The sequence below is a fragment of the Dermacentor albipictus genome, chromosome 9 (assembly GCF_038994185.2).
Source record: "Dermacentor albipictus isolate Rhodes 1998 colony chromosome 9, USDA_Dalb.pri_finalv2, whole genome shotgun sequence".
NCBI lineage: Eukaryota > Metazoa > Arthropoda > Arachnida > Ixodida > Ixodidae > Dermacentor > Dermacentor albipictus.
In genome coordinates this window covers 91,263,479-91,285,761 of record NC_091829.1, presented here as the reverse complement: position 1 = coordinate 91,285,761, position 22,283 = coordinate 91,263,479, and the positions used below count along the sequence as shown (strand labels likewise).

Below are 22,283 nucleotides of genomic sequence, written 5' to 3'. Positions count from 1 at the left end.
TCTTGTGAAAATGAAAGGCAAGACCTATGCACAGCTCTCAATCAGCTAGATGGAAAGCCGTTCAGCTTGAACAAGACCTTGGGATCATGGCCTCGCATATCACAGCTACAAAAGGCCACAAAAGCGCTGCAGCGATATCTGAAAGCGACCGGACTGAGTCAGCATCTGTGATCCGGACTGAGTGACCGACTGATATCTCCAGTGGACTTTCTCTTCTTTTAATCTTTCCGTCCCCCTTTCCCTTTCACCAGTGTAGGGTAGTCAACCGGGCTCAGTCCTGGTTAACCTCCCTACCTTTCATTTATCATTTTCTCTCTCACTCTCTCTACGCAGCAAACGAAACGACTGTTTCGGCGGCCGTATAGTCACCGTGACCGCGGTTGCCGTTAACTCTGATTAGGGCAGTTACACCGCACAGGCCAACGGCAGTTAGCCCGCTAACCGCGGTTGACGGCAAACCGAGCTCGGCAGCCTCGGCTGAGCGCAAGCGTCAGCTCGCTTTACCGATAAGATGGCGGATCTATCGCCGGGGGAGTGCAGCACGGGCTCCTCGAAGTCGGGCCGTCCAAAATGGCGTCAGCTGGCTGGACGCGACAACGGCGGCACTGGTACGAATGTGGGAGGACAATGTGCCCACGCGACGCTATGTAGAAGATCAGGAACGCCCGCCCGTAGGCCTTACAAATCGACAGTAGCGGTTATTCATCCTCGTCTACCCCAAGAAGCACTCGAGCTAAGCATACCTAACACTTTAAAGAATACAAGCATTATTGAAATGATTTGAGGTAATCATTTTTCCCCCAGTGCAATAAGGGAATGGAACGTGCTCTCCAATGACCTTGTGAACAGCCCGACCGACGAATATTTCCTCTATACGAGCTATCGGATTAGATTTACTCTTCCTGTAACGTTTGCTTGCAAAATAACGTTAAAGGTTATTTCCTCTTCCATGTTGTGGTAACCTTATACTTGTATCAAGTGTCATTCACCTTTATTTATTGAATGAGAGTGCGTTTTTTTTTCTGTATCTCACTGCGTTCCCACGGTACTGTGTTCCCAGGTGCTAAACAATCACGGGTGATTGTTTAGCACCTGTGTAGTGCTTGACTGTGAATATACGCGAAACACCATGTAATGAGTTTCGAAGATCTTTTTTTTAATATTCTACAAATTTAATGATTACAGATATCCAATGTGAGTACTGTGATTTATGTGATGCGGTAAATTAAAGGCTATAACGTTGCCCCATTTTCTTGTCCTGTCTTTGGCATAAAGAAAACTGGCACGCGCGCATTTGCTACGCAATGTGACACACACCGCAATCATCTCTAAGAGTTAGTTTGCGCTAGCACGATAAAATTTTGAGGATGCTTAAACTTCACTTCTAAGCCTGCAACGCGATAACATTAAAAGATCCCTGACTGCTTCTCACGCTTCCGGGTCGCTGCAGCGTATACGTCACCTAAACTTCACTTTTAAGCGTGCAACGCGATAGCATTAACCCTTTGAACGTTTTCCGTACATTTACGGCGGCGGTTTTCCGTCCCGCAAGGTCTTTGGCGTACGGGTTGTAGGGGTCGAAGGACGGACGTCGGGATGAAAACGAACTTGGGAGGATTTATTTTACATTATATACAGAGTGGTGAGAGTCAATGAACATTCGTACAGTCATTACGGGCCGGCAGCAACTCGGACGCTGCGGCCCGCGGCAAGAAGTTCGAGAGAGGTGGCTCAGGGAATCCTCTGGTCTCTCTGGAATGCTTCTTTTAAACCCTTCGAGCACTGGAAGTCGCGTCATGTTCGACCAATGGGAGAGTCCGCTCAGATGACGCCACTTTCAGCCAATGGTAGGCGCCCGTGCGATGGTGTCATACCCGGCGAAGAGAGTCGCCGCTTGGGCCCCCTTGCTTGATCACTTGATCCCCCTGCGGTCTTGCCTCGCAGAGTTGCAATGCGCTTCTTCAAAGGAGGAGAAGGAGGGGGGCGCTCATGCTCCATTGTATGAGGGCCCACCTGCTCCCGGTGGTACGGCTCCGCAGTGGTGGCAAATGCCTTCTTCAAAAGCGAAGAGGGGTGACGATTGGGCTCTATTGTCCGTGGGCCCCTTCTAATCCCGGCGGCGTACGAACTTGTTTGCAAGTGTCCTGCCTCAGGAATGTGGCACCCCTGCTTCTGCATTCCTCAATTAGCTGTGCTGCGATTCGAAGTGGTTTGGGGAACTCGAAGTAGCCTCAGGAAACGGTGCCATATCTAACAGGGTACGGTTCCGACCCTCCGTTTGAAATTTCACGCCATGATGACGATGCGTGCTCACCGGGAGGTGCTGGCACCTCTTAGCACTTACAAGATGCGTTTGAAATTGGTGCTACCTTCTTGGGGAGATAAACAGAGCTGATTGCTAGCTTTAGCGCGTCGCTCAGACAACGGCAACGCCCCTTTGGCGGTTTCGGTTTCGCCGCGTGATCGCAACGGAGGCGCGCAAAACGTCATTTTTTGCTTTGTCGGCACTCTCTTGCAGGGCGGTGGAAGTTGATTTCTATATTGATTGGCGCTGCTCTTAGCTTGCTTATCACCACCGCTCACGAGGTATTCTCGCTCTCCGCGGCAACGCGCTTACGCGATTGGGTGCCTCAGACTTCTGCCCAAGGCAGCTCCACGCAGAGATGTCATGTGTGCGCCAACACAACTCCTCGCTCCAAGAGAACAGACACGCATTTTAGGTGTGCAGACTGCGATAAGGCGCTGTGCGTAGACCCGTGTTTCAAGGAGTACCACGCTCAGAAATACTATTGAACATTTTGCAGTTCTGAGTGATGCCGACACCAAAATATTGTTCCTAATTATTTTTTACTATTTATTCCCGACTTTATACACTTTGTACATTCAAGATCCGCAATAAAGTAATTTGACCACCTGGGAAAGTTTTTTTTTTTCAATATAATTCGACCCTCACAGGGTGAAAAGATCCCTGACTGCTTCTCACGCTTCCGGGCAGCTGCAGCGTATACGCATTCCGCGTGCGATGCTCTACCAAATGAGCCACCGCGGCGCCGTTTACCCCGTCCACATTCTTGGGTGTTTATGTTTCCTAGTAGAACCCTGGGAGAGTTAGCCAGCGCCACCACTCACAGACCTTGGCGGGCGGATCCACATCCTTTCTGCCGCAGGCGTCGCGAGAACGTGATCTTTTTGGGTGAAGGCAACCGGTCAATAAACCCGCACATACTACCTGATGCCATCAATGTTGCCAGATTCGAGACCCTCGTTATGTAATAACGAGAAGAAAGGGGGTTAACCGAGGAGCCCGCTTTTATTAGTCATATCAACTGTTCCATGCGATTGGATTGGATTGGAGAAACTTTATTTATGCCTGCAGTTGGGCGCTCGCGCGCCTCGACGACGGCCTACGTCATCCTCGAAGTTGCCGTTACTCCGCGCGGGTCTCCGCTCGCCGTTGCCGGCTCGCTGGGTCCGTGCCTTTCGAGCGCCTCGAGGACCTGCTGGACGGCCCAGAGTTGATCGTCTCGGTCGTAGCTCTTCGCGGCTGCCTCGAGCCGAGGTGTGAGTGTTCTTGATTTAGCATCTTCTGGATATTTAATGCAGTCCCACAAGATGTGCGTGTAGTCTGCGGTCCCCCTCCGGCAGACTCTGCACATATCTGTCAGATATGTCTCGGGGTACATGCGATTCATCAGTTTCGGGCTCGGTAGCGATCCGGTCTGGAGCTGTCTCAGAAGGATGTGGGATCATTCCCCACCTGCGGCAAGTTGTTTTTTCATCCACTTTCATTTCCATTAATTTATCGTTTCTTTATTTCATTTATTAAGCACAAGTAATTTCCCCTATGTTGTCCTTGGTGTCAGTGTTTGTTGGCTTCCTATGGTAAGCCACAAATGTGATCCCTGGATATTACGTGCTAAAAGCACAAACTGCTTGTGTAGAGCGCATCGTAGTGGGGAGCTCCCAATTAATTTTTACCATCTGGCATGGTGCATGGCCATTTTCGCATTCCACGACCAACGGAATGCGGCCGCCATAAGCGGGATCGCACCCTCGACCTTGAGCTCAGCAGCACAACGCCATAGCCACTGGGATACCGCGGCGTGTTGTTACAAGGCAGACCCAAGTCATCTTCGACAGGTTCACGTGACGCCGGAATTTTACCGCTTTGCTCTTTGTGATGAATGAGCTAATAATAATTACCTGCTAAAAACGCCGTGCAACAAGGACGGTTAAACCATAATGAAACCACACTAAAAAAATTGCGCCGTTGTTTTTTACTGGACTTGACAGGCCGTCGCATTTACAAGAATTTCCCGTAAAACACACAAGTCTGCAATTTCCTTCCATGGCGCCGAAATAACATGACCGTCATATTTGCAGCAATTACACGTAAAACATACTGGCACGGCCACTGAATAAAAAAGAAGAAGAAAAAAACTGGCTGTGGCTTAGCTAAGGTTAAGCCCAGGATGCATGCGAAGCATACTAGCTTTTATTTAGACGCGACAGCGTTAAGGAGCTCGTGTCGCAGAAAAGCCGGTGTCGTCGGCTCAGGCGTGCGGCGCTTGCTCAGGCGCACATTTCGTTGTCGCGCCGAACGCTGCGTTGCTCGACGCTCACCGCGTCCGATGCGGTGCGCGTAGTCGCTGCGCCGTAGCAAAGCCACCTAGAAACAGTCTCTGTAGCACGCAGCAACCTTCGCTTCTCATTCCAACGAGCAGCTCTGTCTCCAGGAGGCATCTCACCTCGTGAGTGTCTAGCAGAGGCAAGCGCAGCTTTTTTCATCCGCGGTGTGGCAGCAGTGCGTTCATGACCCCAGAGAACTTCCGGTCAGCCATTTTCGAGAGTCCAGTTAGCCAAGAAAAAAGAAGTATTTTGCCGTATAGTATACTGTAGGCACATATTCTTGATGTTTTAAGATATAAAGAATGTGCACCATGCGTCGAACTCATGCGTGGGCTTTTTTTTGCTGCACTTAACCATACAATTTATTGTAAAACACTCCAACTCCCCAACAAAGCTGGTGTCAGCTGGAGGGTACTGTAAGTTTATAGGTTATTGTAACTTGTGTTTCTCCTGAGGGCTTAACCGAAAGTTTTCTGAAAACTCTGTTTGTAAGCATGAAAAGGGTCCATCCCGCCGCGACGGCGCGAGTTGGAGCCCCGTTTCTCCTCTGTCGTGACGTCACGGTGTCACGTGGTATTGAAGGCGACGCCGCCGCGCCTGAGGAGCTGGCTTGAGCTCTAGTAATATGCTTCGCATAAAACAAGTGTTCTGCCTGCCGCCTCGGCTGGGCTGCAATGGGAGCGAACGTGACAGCCGTTGCATTCTCGGCCGCTTGGCTGGGCCGAACGGCGCTAGTTGTGGGGGACAGGTAAAGGGCATAGGACCCGTCGGGCGACGGCGTTCCAAGCGCGTTCCTGACGTATTTTCTGTGTCGATCCCAGACAAGCCGTCCCAGCGTGTGGCGCCGCGGACATCGTTTGCAATGCATGTGACAGGCCGCGCCATTTTTATCCTGCGGTCGTGATACTGGCTTCTGTACACGGCAACAAAATGACATGCCGTTACAATTACAGCAATTTTAACAGTTTTTCTGTAAATTTTTGAACTTTGATTTTGGATAAACACGAACCTGCTACATTGATTACTCAGCATTAGAATCCGTTTGCCGGAAAAGTGTCGCTTATTACCCTTGCTACGAAGTCTTCCTGCTTTACCAGGCACAAGCTACATTATCACGCACTAATTATATGTTGCACCTGAAGGAAGACAGCAACAACAACAACAAACAGTCTGAAACACTCCGCACAGCCCGGCAAAGAAGACGCAAACAGTGTCATAGCCCTCCTTGACAGAGTAATATTCTCCGACGTGAAGATTGTAATATCCAACAATGGGCCTGCATTCCTTAACAGAAAGACTCGAGAGTGGGCAAAGAGCCGTGGCATCATACCGCGACGTTTTCGCCGTATCAACCGCAGGGAAATGGAATGGAGGAGAGGGGGTGACACGCGATTCGAAACAATTCATGTCGATGCACCCAGGTTTTAACCGCGGCTGGAAATGTTGCCTAGAAGCGCTTGTGGCTCATCATAAACTGACACATACAAGTAGCCTTGGGTGCAGCCCATATTTTGATGCCTATAGACAAGGCAACCTAAAGTTTGCCCGAGCGGCACCAGCGCCGAATGCTCCCCTAGCGGACCGATGGAAGTTTCGAGGGTCGTCGCTGTGCTGGCGCGCTCCCGTGTTCTGTACGGCGGGAGCGCTCGTGCGCGTGGTTTTTGCGATGCCGAGTGCGACCTCATCAGCCAGGAAAGGTGGCACGCAATACTGATGTGTTGTCGATTGCCACAACAGCCTCGAAAACACGAAAGGTCCTACGCCGCCCGTGAAGTTCTACAGATTTCCTGGGAAGTGGTAGAAGGACAGACGACAAGCATGGATAACTGCAGTGCACGGCCGAGTCAAGTAAGTCTCATACTTTCGCATTCGCGTGTAATATCTTGAAAGCGGAATAGTCATATGCCTGTTTTTAGTGCACGGCCGTTTGTTTAGTCGTGTCGCGTTGTTGAATTGTGGTGGCATCCGCCGTTTGTTAGCGGTAAATGCATGCGTGTTGCGCCGCTAAGCTCTACGACTCGTGCTCGATTCCCTGCCACGGCGGCCGCATTTCGAAAGGGGCAATATGCAAGAACACCCTTGTTACCATGTGCTTTGATTTTTGTGCACGTTAAAGAACCCCCAGAGGTTAAAATTATTCCTGAGACTCCCCATTACAGCGGGCCTCATAATGATTTCGTGGTTTTGGCATGGTTATGGCACTTAGAACCCCCGAATTTATTTGATTGCACTGTGCCTTCCCTCGCGATCAGCATGGACGAGCTCAAGAGAATTATTTCCCTTTTCCAAACGCTGCAACTTAAATTACTAGTTGTGCAGGTAACGAAAGGGGCCGCGCGCTACTTTTGTGTGGTAGCAGACCGTATTTAACGCTAGCAGCGGTCGTCGCGTGCGTCGGGAAGCGGCAGATCGGAAAGCAGCCGCTCGAGACGTGCGCGTTATGTTTGTTGTTTGCCCATGCTTTCTAAGTATCTAAGTGTGCAAGTATCATAACTTGTAGTGGTACCATTCTTGTAGAATAATATATGCACACAATCACAGGAACGTTACCTTTGCAAACATATTATTGGGAGTAATTTAATCCCCACAACAAATAGGCACACATAATGTTTCATTTATATGCGATGCAGATGGAAGCGGCGCCAAACAGACCAATGGCAATCACAACAGTCTTCTCAGCAGTCAGCACCACCGGAACATGTGCTTTCGTACTGCAGCGACGCAGCTCTTGAGCAGCAGCAAGACACGTGTGAAACAGACTCCAGAACATGCCTTTGTGAAGTGACGGAACCGTCAAGAAGCAGCCCAATGGATCTGCAGTGATCGAGTAGTATGACAACAGAAGTTCCTGCTGCCAGTGTTGCTTATGGTGTAATTGAAATAAAAGTGGCTAAATTTCTGAACATGGTGCGTACCTCTAACTCGACGTCGTCTACGATCTTGTCGGACACCTGTGACACGCACTTGGCTTTCACTCTCACATCACCGTCCACAATTTGTTCAACGCCGTACACATTCGGAAGCAGACGCTCCCCTATCGTGAGGTTGCCGCCACGAAAAAAAGCTGTCGGCGTCGGCAACCTTCTTGAAACCGCACGGCAATGTTTGCATCGCTGTTGCGCAAGCAGGCGATCTGCTGCCGTCGAAAACGGAGCGCCGTGAGTACGAGCAGCGAAGAAAAGCGCGGACGGCACAACGTAAACGAAGCGGAGACTACGCCACGACGCGACCGCGCTGCTTGGCGTTTCCACATTGGGGCGCTATCAGGAGAGGCGCAGTAGCGCCGCCTGGCCATGGTTTTCTCGTCTATAGTGAAGTTCCAAAGCTAACTGCAGACAATTGAAAGCTTGGAATTGCAGCTAATGCTGACGGAGCGTTGCAAAACATACGAGGAGAATACAGATATAGAAAATCCATGAAGTTTCACTTTGGCACGCGGTGCCAAGGTACCAGACGCTAAACTACAAGACCTTGTGCTTGTTCGGAAGAGACTACCGGCCAGTGAAGCAACGATTCTTGGACCTTCTGAAGTAGTGAAGCTATCGGTGCGACAAGGTGTGCTCAAGACTGTGGGGTACATGAATAGTGGTCAGCTGGAGCTTGCGGCCATAAGCAACGTTCTTCGTTATCGCCCCAAGAGGAGTGACGCAGAAAAGGGGGGAAGTGTAACCTAGCCGAGGACGAATACGCGAGGAAGGTGCTCCTGATGACAAAGTGAGGGGAGGGGGTCTTTAGCAACAGTAATCCCGACACTAAATTTCTATACACACAGGGCTGGTTTGACGCCATGTCCTTTGTGTACACAGTGCAGGACACCAGAAACGATTGGGGTACATCCACCAGAATGTTTGCACTGCTATAAGAAGCTTCATTCTTGATTTCAATCGGCTGCCTTCCTAAAACAGTCAAATATAATAATTAATTAGAACACCGAGCATAATACATATTCGCCATTTTTCAGTTTTTTCTCAGAAAATTTTTTTTTGATTATATTCCTCCAAACCACCCAATTTCTGGCCGATCCCCCACGGTGGGTATGTGCTATTTGTACAGAGGACCATCCCCATGGTCTAACAGTAATAAAGAATGACGGCCGCCTTGTTGGCCTGATCACTTGTTCTGTTACAAAGTTGCAAGTGATAGCAAAAGCTCGGTTTTTTTTTAGAGCACACCTTCGTACAAGCAGTACATAAATATGAAGTATTTGCTCTTTAATAAAGCAGTTACGGTTGCAGCGAGTGTCGTGTTTCCTTGTGTTCTCTCCGCTTTTTCCTGTTCAGTGCGCTGCTTCACCCACACGGCATCATGATCATGTTGGCCAAGCTGTTGAAGAAAAAAGTCGCGGTTTCGCGCGAAAGGCGAAGCATCGATTTCGATAGCAAATTAGTGGACAGCCACACGAAGTAAGGACAGTAGCTTTATGGGCCGTATAAACTTGTAAACATAGGCATACTAACTAAATTAACAAGCAAGGTGTCAAACATGCACAAACCCGCCGTGGTTGCTCAGTGGCTATGGTGTTGGGCTGCTGAGCACGAGGTCGCGGGATCGAATCCCGGCCACGGCGGCCGCATTTCGATGGGGGCGAAATGCGAAAACACCCGTGTGCTTAGATTTAGGTGCACGTTAAAGAACCCCAGGTGGTCAAAATTTCCGGAGTCCTCCACTACGGCGTGCCTCATAATCAGAAAGTGGTTTTGGCACGTAAAACCCCAAATATTATTATTATTAAACATGCACAAGCCAAGATTAACGCATCTCGCTCGATCACCGCAGAAACTCGCTGTCAAAACGCTGCAGTGAGGAAACGTGGCAGCAGCGGCGAGCGAATTGACCTTCGTGCAGCCTCTCGATTCAACGCGAACTACGCTGTGAAAACACAGCGCAGTGCAGACTCTGCACCCGTCGCAGATAGCTTTGAAGATGCAGCGACCCGGCCGGGCGGAGTAAGCCCCCTCACCCTCTGTGCGATATACGTCGACTCTTGCGCTGGGAGCACGGCGCCCGTGAGAAGCGCAGATGTGAAATTTCAGATCTTTCCGCGGCGCGCAGGGGTGTAACACTTAGCGGACACGATCGTTAGCGCTCACTGCATGCACTATGCTTGTCAGCTCAACATGGCCGGACCTGGTGAGGGGTCCTTCGAAGCTTAAGCGTCCTCCGAATTTTCGTTTGTAAAAGCGGCAAGCAGCAAGCTTACAGTATTTTTTTTTGTCTGCGTTTCGCATGAGCTACTGATCGAAAATTACACGTGCAAGAATGTACACGAGAGACAGATGCTGCTTGTAGAACAAGCAAAATAATTGTCCTTCAAGGCAACTGCAAAAATCTGGAGGACGCTTAAACTTCGATTTTAAGAATGGAACGCCATAGCATTCAAAGATCCCTGACTGCTCGTGACGCTTCCCGGCCACTGCAGCTATCCTGCGGATGCGTGGAGGCGAGCGCGATGGTGTTGCAAGGAACCGAGCCGGCCGCGCCTCTCTATGAACGGTAGAAACGCTATAGAAAAGGGGTATGTGTTTGAGTTTCCACGTAACAGAATTATGTTTTCTGGTATCTTTTCAAATTAAACTCCAACGCTATCATGTCTATAAGTTGTGCTTAGGCCGTACTCTAGGATGTTTCTGGCGCATTCTGCTTTTAGGATATCAAATTATTAAGTAACGACTCTGCGCCAGGCGGAGGGCCGGCGTGGTTGTAGTTGGGAATGATTTTTCGCTTGACGACCTCCGACGCGGACAATATTTTTTTCGTGCACCGACACTGTGGCCGCAATGCACACGCAATCATCGTGCAGCATAAAATCACAAGGGAATTTATATTTAAGATATAAATACACGTTCGATGTAAATAGGAACACAATTTGAGCGGTCTAATCGCTAACAGCAGCACGCGAAGCACTACTAACGACCCCGCCGAGCATAATCGGCAACAGTTTTCAGCGGCGCGACCTTGATGCGGTCCAACATACACTTAAAACCCCTTAATATTTCAAAAGTAGTGCACTTCTCCCCGCTCTCCCCGGCGTTACTTCCTCGCCACCTCCTTCGCTCCCCCATTGGCCAATCCGCATCACACGGAAGCACGCGTTCCGCTTTTGTAATTTTTTTTCTTTCCAGCGCGCTCCAACCGCCATTTTCGACACAGTGCGACAAAAGTACGCGCAAACCGATTGACCGAGTGCGTTAGCGGATCAGATCAAGTATGTTATGGACTGTAATAGAACTTCATTGCGATATCGTGCTGCTGCACCTTCGGTTGCCGCAGCCAACTAGACGAGTGCGAAAGGCTTTTTTGTTAACCAACCGGAACAGAGAAGAAAAGCGTCGGGTGGGCTGACTTCAAGGAGGTTGCAAAAAATGCACGGCTTTGTGAAGTGCCACAGTCATTCATTACCTCGTCTCTTGAACCTAGTTTGCGCCTACCTCGTGGCTTGCGTATGTGTCCATGCTGTTCGCGGATTTTAGCATGTTTAGGTTGACTTTTTTTCGAAAGTGCTCGCTTTGTTGCATAGTTTATATTCTGCCACGAAAGTGCTCGCGTCCGCACTAGGCGTGTGGCATAGAAGCGACTTTATTCAGGCAACTATTTGCAGCTCCACCAGAAGTTAGCACATTGTCGACGTATTTGCAAGCCTCAATAAGGCTTACGAACAGTGGCGTAGCGACAGGGGGGGGCCGGGGGGCCGTGGGCCCCGGGTGCAAGGGGCCAGAGGGGGGGGTGGGTGGTGTCATACACGTCTGAAGACACCCGGAACTTGTTGATATCCTCGCCTTCCTCGACTACAGCCTGAGGGGGGGGGGGGTGACAGAAGACCAATGGGCCCCGGGTGCCAGACGACCTAGGTACGCCACTGCTTACGAATGCAATCGTTCAGCTTCAATGCACGTCCACATGGATTAAATTGGTTTGTGGTGGTTTACATCTTTAACGTCCCGAAGCGCCGCAGTGAAAACCCTAAATTCTGGTAATTCGCGCGTGTTTGCGCACACCGCGTGCATGCGTCGCGCTTCAGCAACACGAACTCTCAACGCGTGCATGCTTTACACCTGAAATAAATGTTATTTTGTCTATTATATTGTGCAGTTACAACACGGCATTATTGAGGCCAGTTACTGACTGACGAAGTAAAATCTCGCCTCAAAAATTCCTTAGCAGGGCTCGCACGAAATTTTCCGCGGATTTCCTCTGGTAGGGCGTTAGCCATCGCCTGCTACGGCAGGGTCGGCATAGTCGGCGCCGAAGCTGCGTTATCTAGACACCCTAGCTGCGTCGAGCGGCGGAGGGGAAAGGACGAGGAGGAAAATGGTTGGCGCTACTTTTAGACATTGAGGGTTTTTAAATCCAGTTCGATCGCAGCGCTGCCGCGGTATTTTTCGTACTAACTCTATGTTGCAAAGCATGCGCTACTCCAGCCACTCGTCCCACACAACCATAGAGTTACTATACTGACTCTAGAGGACAAGCTACCCATAGGGCCCATGCATTAAAATCGGGAACCTCAAGAGCGCCGCCATGTTGCTACGCGCCGAGGTTGCCAGCTCCTGAGACGCTTTCTAGACTTGGTGACAGTAGTCAGTTTTAATCCGGCAACAGTAGCAGCGTAACAGCATGGCGTCTCGCTTGAAGTGTTGTGATGTGTGCGTGCAGCCGTGTGTTTGGGCTTCATAAGTCGGTTCTTTATTCTATGTTGCGGGATGGTGTAGGTGTGGTCCATGTTGGCCGTAGAGCTGGCAGTTATGCAACCGAGGGATGATCCTGTTCAAGCTTCTGGCGGTATGCGGTTTTCAGCGGCCACGCCTGTTGCAGGAGTGTCACTCGACGACGTTACGAGCTCGAAGCTGTGGTCAGATTCCTCGTTGGCGTTCCGTAATTATCTTCGCACGGGCGCGGTATGTTGCAAAAGCCGCTTTCGCGATCTATCGTCGTGACGATAGATCGGGTTTTTTATTATTATAAGTAATGATCCAGCTGTAGGGCACATGTAACCGACAAACGGAAGTCTCAGGAGAGCACCTGAGATGGTAGTAGAGCAGGCGGCGCAGGAACTCCAGGGCACCCGAGGGACAGTGGGGGGATCAAAGCTCGAAGCAGAACGGTACGTAGGTTGGGGCCGCCGAGGCAGGTGTGTGCCAGGGAGTGTTCGCACGGACAGCTCCCCTGGCACGCGCAGCCGTGCCTCGCAAGGTCGAGATACTTTAAAGGCACCTGCGCCCATGGTCTTTCTTTTGCCTCGGCGCAGTGAGCACGATTAACGAGAATAATGTGGAGGGCATCCGGTGCAGTCGCGAATGCATCATGACAAATGTAGCTCGCGTCGCCTGGCGTCTGTAGTAATATCAGAGTTGGTTGTATGAACTTTATGCATAATACGTTTTGTTACGGTACCTCAACGGAATGGGTCTAGAGGACGATGTTGGTACATTTTTTCGTACCGCCCTAATCCTATACCCCCACTACAAACACACACATACCCCCTTTTTTTTATGTATACATACAATTCCTTGCCATGACGGATCATAGCCTCCTTTATTTTTGAAAAATAGAGGAGGCTATGGACCGATTGACCAGTTCAAGTTGTCAACTTGTCAGTAACTGTCGTAGGAATCACTGTAATAAACATAATTCCACGATCGGATTGTTTACTTTCATTTTTTGTTGTAACACTGAGGACTACATAGAACTTTATTTTGTATATGTGAGAGAAGTATGTGGATATCACGAGCTTAAGCCAATGTGCGATACACAGACAAAGCAGCTGCTACAACATGAACTGCATTGAGGGCCACACAACACATACGTAATTAAAGGTGCAAAATATAGGGGGAAGCTTCAAAATACGCTCTGTAGCACTGCAAAGTATAACATATATTGTATGTGTACAATAAATGTTCAAAAATACAATGCATCAATGTACCATTTGCCTTCAAGTTTATTATGAAGTTCAAGTTTACTGAAGTTTATTATGAGCATATGTACAAGAGGGATCAACTAACACACCCGCAGTCGAGGTGGCTGTTCGAGGTGTGCTGGCTGCCTCAGTGTAAGAAAAAGAAATTGGGTAAATGTCGACACCAGTGCCACTGCTTCTTGCCTCTGACCTGCACGTTTTGTGCACAAGTGTGCTGGCGTGGTGAGGCGTAGGAGTCATCCGAGAGAAAGAGTATTGTTTACATGGAGGAGTGGCTGTTCACATTGCCTGTCACTTTCCCTCAAATGTTTCCTTGGCGACTAGGGTGACACACCCGCAGTCAAGGTGGCTGTTCGAGGTGTGCTGGCTGCCTAAACGAAATAAAAAGAAATTAGATGAATGTCGATACCAGTGCTATTGCTTATTGCCTCTTACCTGCATTTGCCTCCACGGCCTCTTGGTTTGCGGAGTCTGTATGAGGGAGCTGCTGTGGCTAGGCGTAGGCATTGTCTAAGCAAAAAGAAAAGGCCATTTAAATGGGGAATTATGGAAATAAATGCAGTTATGTCTGCTTCTTGCACTCTTCTTGCCTAAAAGTTTTCAAACATAGTGTCCAGAACACACCAGCACTTTGACTGCTTCTGCTTTTTACCTGCAGGTGTTGTTGCGAGATCCTTAGTATGGCTGCATGCAGCATTGTAACACTTGGTGGAGGCATTTGAAGTGGTAGCCAAAAATATAAAGAATCATCCTTGTCTGCACAAATGCTTTCAATTTCTAAATGCAGTGGTAACTATCACTATTGGTGCAAGGCCCCCCCACATCTATGCGGGAAGTGCCATAGCTCGAAACTGAATTGTTCCTTTATGTTTCACAAGGCATCTGATATGTCCACATTAGATGTGATGTGTTTGTTTTTATTTATCCCAGTGTGGAGAGAGCATCATTAAATGGCTGAAGTACTATAGCGCCAAACAGACGACACAAGAAGAGACACGGACGAGCGCTTATGTCCGTGTCTCTTCTTCTTGTGTCGTCTGTTTGGCGCTATAGTACTTCAGTAATATGCACCAACTAGCCCAACAAAAAGTTCTGCTGAAATATCATTAAATGTTTTGTTTATTTTTGCGTGTCTTGTTTTTTGGTTTATTTCTGAATTTATCATGATGCTAAAGTGACTTATGTAATGGCAATCAGCTTTTGTTTTGCAGAAAAACAATGCATTTCCTGACCCATTGTTTGACATCCCCTCACTCGCATAATTTTGCAGAGTATTCTACCTATATTGACTTGCTTGACCTCCACTAAAGGGTCTTGCATTTTTAAATACGACTCTTTCCTTAAAATCATTCGACACTTCTCATAATTTCTGTACCTTGGGCTTCTGATACTCTGCATTCACTATTTTTGCTTGTTTCTGACTAGAAATGTCTTCTTTAATTTAGAGCTTAAATTTTACCTTTGGAACACACGGAAGGGCTTGCCATTGCATATCTGCATAAAAGGGAAACATGTTTCATTAAACATTTGCAAAATCCCATTGAAGATTGATGAATGCAGCTTGCAGTGTGATATGACTGAATGAGCCATAAAAGTAACTCATCTCACTTGGTAAATGAAAGCACATATTAGTGTGATGCACAAGATACGTTACACTAACGTGATGTGTTCTCTTGCTTATGAAGCAAAATAATCGGTGCACGAGAAAAAAATTATTTTTGCATAACCCTTGTACACACTGACTTAAGGAAAATGAGCTGGAGCTGTCCGCATGATGTACTCATTTTACCTGCGAGTACGGTCAACAAAAATGTGTCCCAGCTGCTTAGTGGTATTCCGGATTATGTCAGTATTGCATATGTGCCTGTTGTCGAAAATAATTGAATTTTGAAAGTGCTCCCAGGGATCTGATGTGCATATCTGCAGTTTATGGGTACATGTAAAAGACTCAGCATCAAGTGCAAGTGAACGGTCCCACAGGCCCGGAGTCGATCATGCAAATAGATTCGCTGCACAAATTTGTGACCAGAAAAGATATGCCACATGAAATGGCATGCAAGGAAGTGTTGAAAATATTGCACAGTTAATAAAACGCCTAAGCTATTAATATGTGGCTTGATGCACTCGTTATGCAAAACGGAGGTGAGGCGTGCAGACAGGAAACAAGAGTAGAGTATTTACAAGCAAACAACACGCGCGCCGCCCACTTCTCTACTCTTAATTGTGTCCTGTCTGCACGCCTCACCTCTGTTTTGCATAATGAATCCTTACGAACTAGCTCAGCTTTCTGTCGTTCTAAGTCTCGATGCACTCTATTTCGTCCGCATTAGGCACTCGCCTCTTGATTACTGCGTGGCACAGAAATACTCGGTCATCAGGCTGTTTTTCTGCTGTGGCCTTTGTAGAAGCATGATTGTTCAAAGTGCAACAATTAAACAGATTCTTTGAGTTGCTTGTGGCTTCGCCAGTACAATTCCGGTGCGCTGGTCCGCCTGTCCAGCAATTTCCTACTGAAGGGAAACCTGCAAATAAAAACACCGCTCCGCATGCAGAAAAATGCTCTACTGTGACGCTTCTCGAACGATTGTGATGTACCACAAGAGCTGCCTACTCGCGTGATATTCTCAACAAGGAGATAAATTCGTTTACTTACATGTGAAGGTATATGCCAGACCACTTCGGGGCTTCGGTGGCACATAAGGCACGAGTGTGTCATAGCGTCCGATGTCGACGCGCGATCGCATGTCAAACGAAACTACTACGCATCCAAAAAACAGATTCGAAACCGAAATTCGCGTCATCCTTTATTGCATGAATGTGTACATCGTGATTTACATAAGTCACGGACTTAGCGATCGCTTTCTGTAAACTTAATATTAACGTACCACCTTCATAAAGCCATCAGGTATGCGTTTTTAGGTGACAAAGCATAAGGTGACCTGTACGTGTTCTCAGCTCTTTCAATAGTAATTGCGCTGGCCACATTGACCAGTAGCAACAGGGCGGCGCCCTAGAGGTTCCCACTTTTCCGGCCATAGAGTTACTATACTGACTCTAGAGGACAAGCTACCCATAGGGCCCATGCATTAAAATCGGGAACCTCAAGAGCGCCGCCATGTTGCTACGCGCCGAGGTTGCCAGCTCCTGAGACGCTTGCTAGACTTGGTGACAGTAGTCAGTTTTAATCCGGCAACAGTAGCAGCGTAGCAGCATGGCGTCTCGCTTGAAGTGTTGTGATGTGTGCGTGCAGCCGTGTGTTTGGGCTTCATAAGTCGGTTCTTTATTCTATGTTGCGGGATGGTGTGGGTGTGGTCCATGTTGGCCGTAGAGCTGGCAGTTATGCAACCGAGGGATGATCCTGTTCAAGCTTCTGGCGGTATGCGGTTTTCAGCGGTCACGCCTGTTGCAGGAGTGTCACTCGACGACGTTACGAGCTCGAAGCTGTGGTCAGATTCCTCGTTGGCGTTCCGTAATTATCTTCGCACGGGCGCGGTATGTTGCAAAAGCCGCTTTCGCGATCTATCGTCGTGACGATAGATCGGGTTTTTTATTATTATAAGTAATGATCCAGCTGTAGGGCACATGTAACCGACAAACGGAAGTCTCAGGAGAGCACCTGAGATGGTAGTAGAGCAGGCGGCGCAGGAACTCCAGGGCACCCGAGGGACAGTGGGGGGATCAAAGCTCGAAGCAGAACGGTACGTAGGTTGGGGCCGCCGAGGCAGGTGTGTGCCAGGGAGTGTTCGCACGGACAGCTCCCCTGGCACGCGCAGCCGTGCCTCGCAAGGTCGAGATACTTTAAAGGCACCTGCGCCCATGGTCTTTCTTTTGCCTCGGCGCAGTGAGCACGATTAACGAGAATAATGTGGAGGGCATCCGGTGCAGTCGCGAATGCGTCATGACAAATGTAGCTCGCGTCGCCTGGCGTCTGTAGTAATATCAGAGTTGGTTGTATGAACTTTATGCATAATACACTTTGTTACGGTACCTCAACGGAATGGGTCTAGAGGACGGTGTTGGTACATTTTTTCGTACCGCCCTAATCCTATACCCCCACTACAAACACACACATACCCCCTTTTTTTTATGTATACATGCAATTCCTTGCCATGACGGATCATAGCCTCCTTTATTTTTGAAAAATAGAGGAGGCTGTGGACCGATTGACCAGTTCAAGTTGTCAACTTGTCAGTAACTGTCGTAGGAATCACTGTAATAAACATAATTCCACGATCGGATTGTTTACTTTCATTTTTTGTTGTAACACTGAGGACTACATAGAACTTTATTTTGTATATGTGAGAGAAGTATGTGGATATCACGAGCTTAAGCCAATGTGCGATACACAGACAAAGCAGCTGCTACAACATGAACTGCATTGAGGGCCACACAACACATACGTAATTAAAGGTGCAAAATATAGGGGGAAGCTTCAAAATACGCTCTGTAGCACTGCAAAGTATAACATTATTGTATGTGTACAATAAATGTTCAAAAATACAATGCATCAATGTACCATTTGCCTTCACGTTTATTATGAAGTTCAAGTTTACTGAAGTTTATTATGAGCACATGTACAACAGGGATCAACTAACATACCCGCAGTCGAGGTGTGCTGGCTGCCTCAGTGTAAGAAAAAGAAATTGGGTAAATGTCGACACCAGTGCCACTGCTTCTTGCCTCTGACCTGCACGTGCCTCTGCGGCATCTTTGTGCACAAGTGTGCTGGCGTGGTGAGGCGTAGGAGTCATCCGAGAGAAAGAGTATTGTTTACATGGAGGAGTGGCTGTTCACATTGCCTGTCACTTTCCCTCAAATGTTTCCTTGGCGACTAGGGTGACACCCCCGCAGTCAAGGTGGCTGTTCGAGGTGTGCTGGCTGCCTAAACGAAATAAAAAGAAATTAGATGAATGTCGATACCAGTGCTATTGCTTATTGCCTCTTACCTGCATTTGCCTCCACGGCCTCTTGGTTTGCGGAGTCTGTATGAGGGAGCTGCTGTGGCTAGGCGTAGGCATTGTCTAAGCAAAAAGAAAAGGCCATTTAAATGGGGAATTATGGAAATAAATGCAGTTATGTCTGCTTCTTGCACTCTTCTTGCCTAAAAGTTTTCAAACATAGTGTCCAGAACACACCAGCACTTTGACTGCTTCTGCTTTTTACCTGCAGGTGTTGTTGCGAGATCCTTAGTATGGCTGCGTGCAGCATTGTAACACTTGGTGGAGGCACTTGAAGTGGTAGCCAAAAATATAAAGAATCATCCTTGTCTGCACGAATGCTTTCAATTTCTAAATGCAGTGGTAACTATCACTATTGGTGCAAGGCCCCCCCACATCTATGCGGCAAGTGCCATAGCTCAAAACTGAATTGTTCCTTTATGTTTCACAAGGCATCTGATATGTCCACATTAGATGTGATGTGTTTGTTTTTATTTATCCCAGTGTGGAGAGAGCATCATTAAATGGCTGAAGTACTATAGCGCCTAACAGACGACACAAGAAGAGACACGGACGAGCGCTTATGTCCGTGTCTCTTCTTTTTGTGTCGTCTGTTTGGCGCTATAGTACTTCAGTAATATGCACCAACTAGCCCAACAAAAAGTTCTGCTGAAATATCATTAAATGTTTTGTTTATTTTTGCGTGTCTTGTTTTTTGGTTTATTTCTGGATTTATCATGATGCTAAAGTGACTTATGTAATGGCAATCAGCTTTTGTTTTGCAGAAAAACAATGCATTTCCTGACCCATTGTTTGACATCCCCTCACTCGCATAATTTTGCAGAGTATTCTACCTATATTGACTTGCTTGACCTCCACTAAAGGGTCTTGCATTTTTAAATACGACTCTTTCCTTAAAATCATTCGACACTTCTCATAATTTCTGTACCTTGGGCTTCTGATGCTCTGCATTCACTATTTTTGCTTGTTTCTGACTAGAAATGTCTTCTTTAATTTAGAGCTTAAATTTTACCTTTGGAACACACGGAAGGGCTTGCCATTGCATATCTGCATAAAAGGGAAACATGTTTCATTAAACATTTGCAAAATCCCATTGAAGATTGATGAATGCAGCTTGCAGTGTGATATGACTGAATGAGCCATAAAAGTAACTCATCTCACTTGGTAAATGAAAGCACATATTAGTGTGATGTACAAGATACGTTACACTAACGTGGTGGGTTCTCTTGCTTATAAAGCAAAATAATCGGTGCGCGAGAAAAAAATTATTTTTGCATAACCCTTGTACACACTGACTTAAGGAAAATGAGCTGGAGCTGTCCACATGATGTACTTATTTTACCTGCGAGTATGGTCAACAAAAATGTGTCCCAGCTGCTTAGTGGTATTCCGGATTATGTCAGTATTGCATATGTGCCTGTTGTCGAAAATAATTGAATTTTGAAAGTGCTCGCAGGGATCTGATGTGCATATCTGCAGTTTATGGGTACATGTAAAAGACTCAGCATCAAGTGCAAGTGAACGGTCCCACAGGCCCGGAGTCGATCATGCAAATAGATTCGCTGCACAAATTTGTGACCAGAAAATATATGCCACATGAAATGGCATGCAAGGAAGTGTTGAAAATATTGCACAGTTAATAAAACGCCTAAGCTATTAATATGTGGCTTGATGCACTCGTTATGCAAAACGGAGGTGAGGCGTGCAGACAGGAAACAAGAGTAGAGTATTTACAAGCAAACAACACGCGCGCCGCCCACTTCTCTACTCTTGTGTCCTGTCTGCACGCCTCACCTCTGTTTTGCATAATGAATCCTTACGAACTAGCTCAGCTTTCTGTCGTTCTAAGTCTCGATGCACTCTATTTCGTCCGCATTAGGCACTCGCCTCTTGATTACTTCGTGGCACAGAAATACTCGGTCATCAGGCTGTTTTTCTGCTGTGGCCTTTGTAGAATCATGATTGTTCAACGTGCAACAATTAAACAGATTCTTTGAGTTGCTTGTGGCTTCGCCAGTACAATTCCGGTGCGCTGGTCCGCCTGTCCAGCAATTTCCTACTGAAGGGAAACCTGCAAATAAAAACACCGCTCCGCATGCAGAAAAATGCTCTACTGTGACGCTTCTCGAACGATTGTGATGTACCACAAGAGCTGCCTACTCGCGTGATATTCTCAACAAGGAGATAAATTCGTTTACTTACATGTGAAGGTATATGCCAGACCACTTCGGTGCTTCGGTGGCACATAAGGCACGAGTGTGTCATAGCGTCCGATGTCGACGCGCGATCGCATGTCAAACGAAACTACTACGCATCCAAAAAACAGATTCGAAACCGAAATTCGCGTCATCCTTTATTGCATGAATGCGTACATCGTGATTTACATAAGTCACGGACTTAGCGATCGCTTTCTGTAAACTTAATATTAACGTACCACCTTCATAAAGCCATCAGGTATGCGTTTTTAGGTGACAAAGCATAAGGTGACCTGTACGTGTTCTCAGCTCTTTCAATAGTAATTGCGCTGGCCACATTGACCAGTAGCAACAGGGCGGCGCCCTAGAGGTTCCCACTTTTCCGGCCCAGCTTTTCCTCTAGAGTTGTTCTACTAACTCTATGTTTCCGGCCCAGCTTTTCCTCTAGAGTTGTTCTACTAACTCTATGCACACAACCATGCATTCAACCGTATTTGTACACTCTAGTCAGAAATAGCCAATTCAAGCAAGTAACAACGTACATTTCTGCAAAATTTGTGGAATTTGTGGAACAGAGTTGTGGTAAGCGCGAAACTTTTTGTAAATGTATGTTCGAGGAAAAACGTACGCCTCCGTACATCTGCCCCATCAAGTAACTCAGTGGCAGCTCCTTAAAAAAAAAAATGAAAAACACATCTCTAAGGTCATGCTGTTCTGTACAACAGGCGCCAAAAACAATTACAAGCAGCAAAAAAAAAAAGATAATAAATAAAAATGAAAAATTGCTATGCCATTATAATTACATCGCTAGAGCGTACTGCGCGCCGGTGGCACAGCGGATAATCACCGAAACACAACGCACGCCAAACAAGATGGCGAATCGCACGGTGAAGGACGCGCAATCGGTGCGCGGTACAAACCCACAGTATTTGGTGGAGAAGATCATCAGATCGCGCATCTACGATTCCCGATACTGGAAAGAAGAATGCTTCGCCCTAACAGGTACGCTTCCTCGGCTTTGTGAATGCGCCACGTTGTACAACTCGCGTTTCGGTGTTTGCAGCCGAACTGCTGGTCGACAAGGCGATGGAGCTGCGGTTCATCGGTGGTGTTTTCGGCGGCAACGTAAAGCCAGCGCCGTTCCTGTGCTTGCTCCTCAAAATGCTGCAGATCCAACCCGAGAAGGACATAGTTGTGGAGTTCATCCGTCAGGATGAGTTCAAGTAAGGCTGTCGCGGCTAGCGCTGAGTTAGCATTCGTATCATTAAAGTGCCACCAACGGCATAACTGAAGTGCTCTGGCTTTGGTGTTTGTAATTAGCAATCCGTGGTTGTGAAGGCGTGTTCCTGGCTAAGAGATTTTCTGGCTGTACGGTGAATGCTTAGATCATAAAGTGTTCATGAGATCGGAATGTCGCCAGCGCTGGCTTCGTGCTGTACTCGTTGCACGAAATGCCGCTGACACGGGTTTCGGTAGTGCCATAGTAGTCATAGGTGACGCTAGTTATGGAACACTTTGGGACAGCAGTTTCGTATGCATTCTAGCAATACTTGGTCACAGTGTGCAGACTACGGAGCCGTTAACACA

At 47.6% G+C, this 22,283-nt stretch overlaps 1 protein-coding gene and 2 long non-coding RNA genes across 3 annotated transcripts in view; 1 reads left to right on the top strand and 2 right to left on the bottom strand.

The window, feature by feature from the left end:
- Window positions 1–13,546: 13,546 nt before the first annotated feature.
- Window positions 13,547–16,568, bottom strand: LOC135914619 (uncharacterized). The gene is made up of 4 exons (XR_010568357.2): window positions 15,882–16,568; window positions 15,003–15,037; window positions 13,979–14,053; window positions 13,547–13,914 (listed from the first exon to the last, which is right to left on the bottom strand). It is a non-coding gene; the product is annotated as an uncharacterized lncRNA (long non-coding RNA).
- Window positions 16,569–18,056: 1,488 nt separating this feature from the next.
- On the bottom strand, window positions 18,057–21,407 carry LOC139049490 (uncharacterized). Its single transcript, XR_011508343.1, has 3 exons — window positions 19,514–21,407; window positions 18,490–18,564; window positions 18,057–18,425 (listed from the first exon to the last, which is right to left on the bottom strand). It is a non-coding gene; the product is annotated as an uncharacterized lncRNA (long non-coding RNA).
- A 131-nt stretch (window positions 21,408–21,538) lies between these two features.
- Prp38 (pre-mRNA processing factor 38) overlaps window positions 21,539–22,283 on the top strand; it is a 30,515-nt gene continuing 29,770 nt past the window's right edge. Inside the window, exons 1-2 of the mRNA XM_070524998.1 lie at window positions 21,539–21,698; window positions 21,760–21,919. Coding sequence (XP_070381099.1) covers window positions 21,569–21,698; window positions 21,760–21,919 — 290 coding nt within the window. The 5' untranslated portion in view covers window positions 21,539–21,568. The remainder of the gene's footprint in view (window positions 21,699–21,759; window positions 21,920–22,283) is intronic.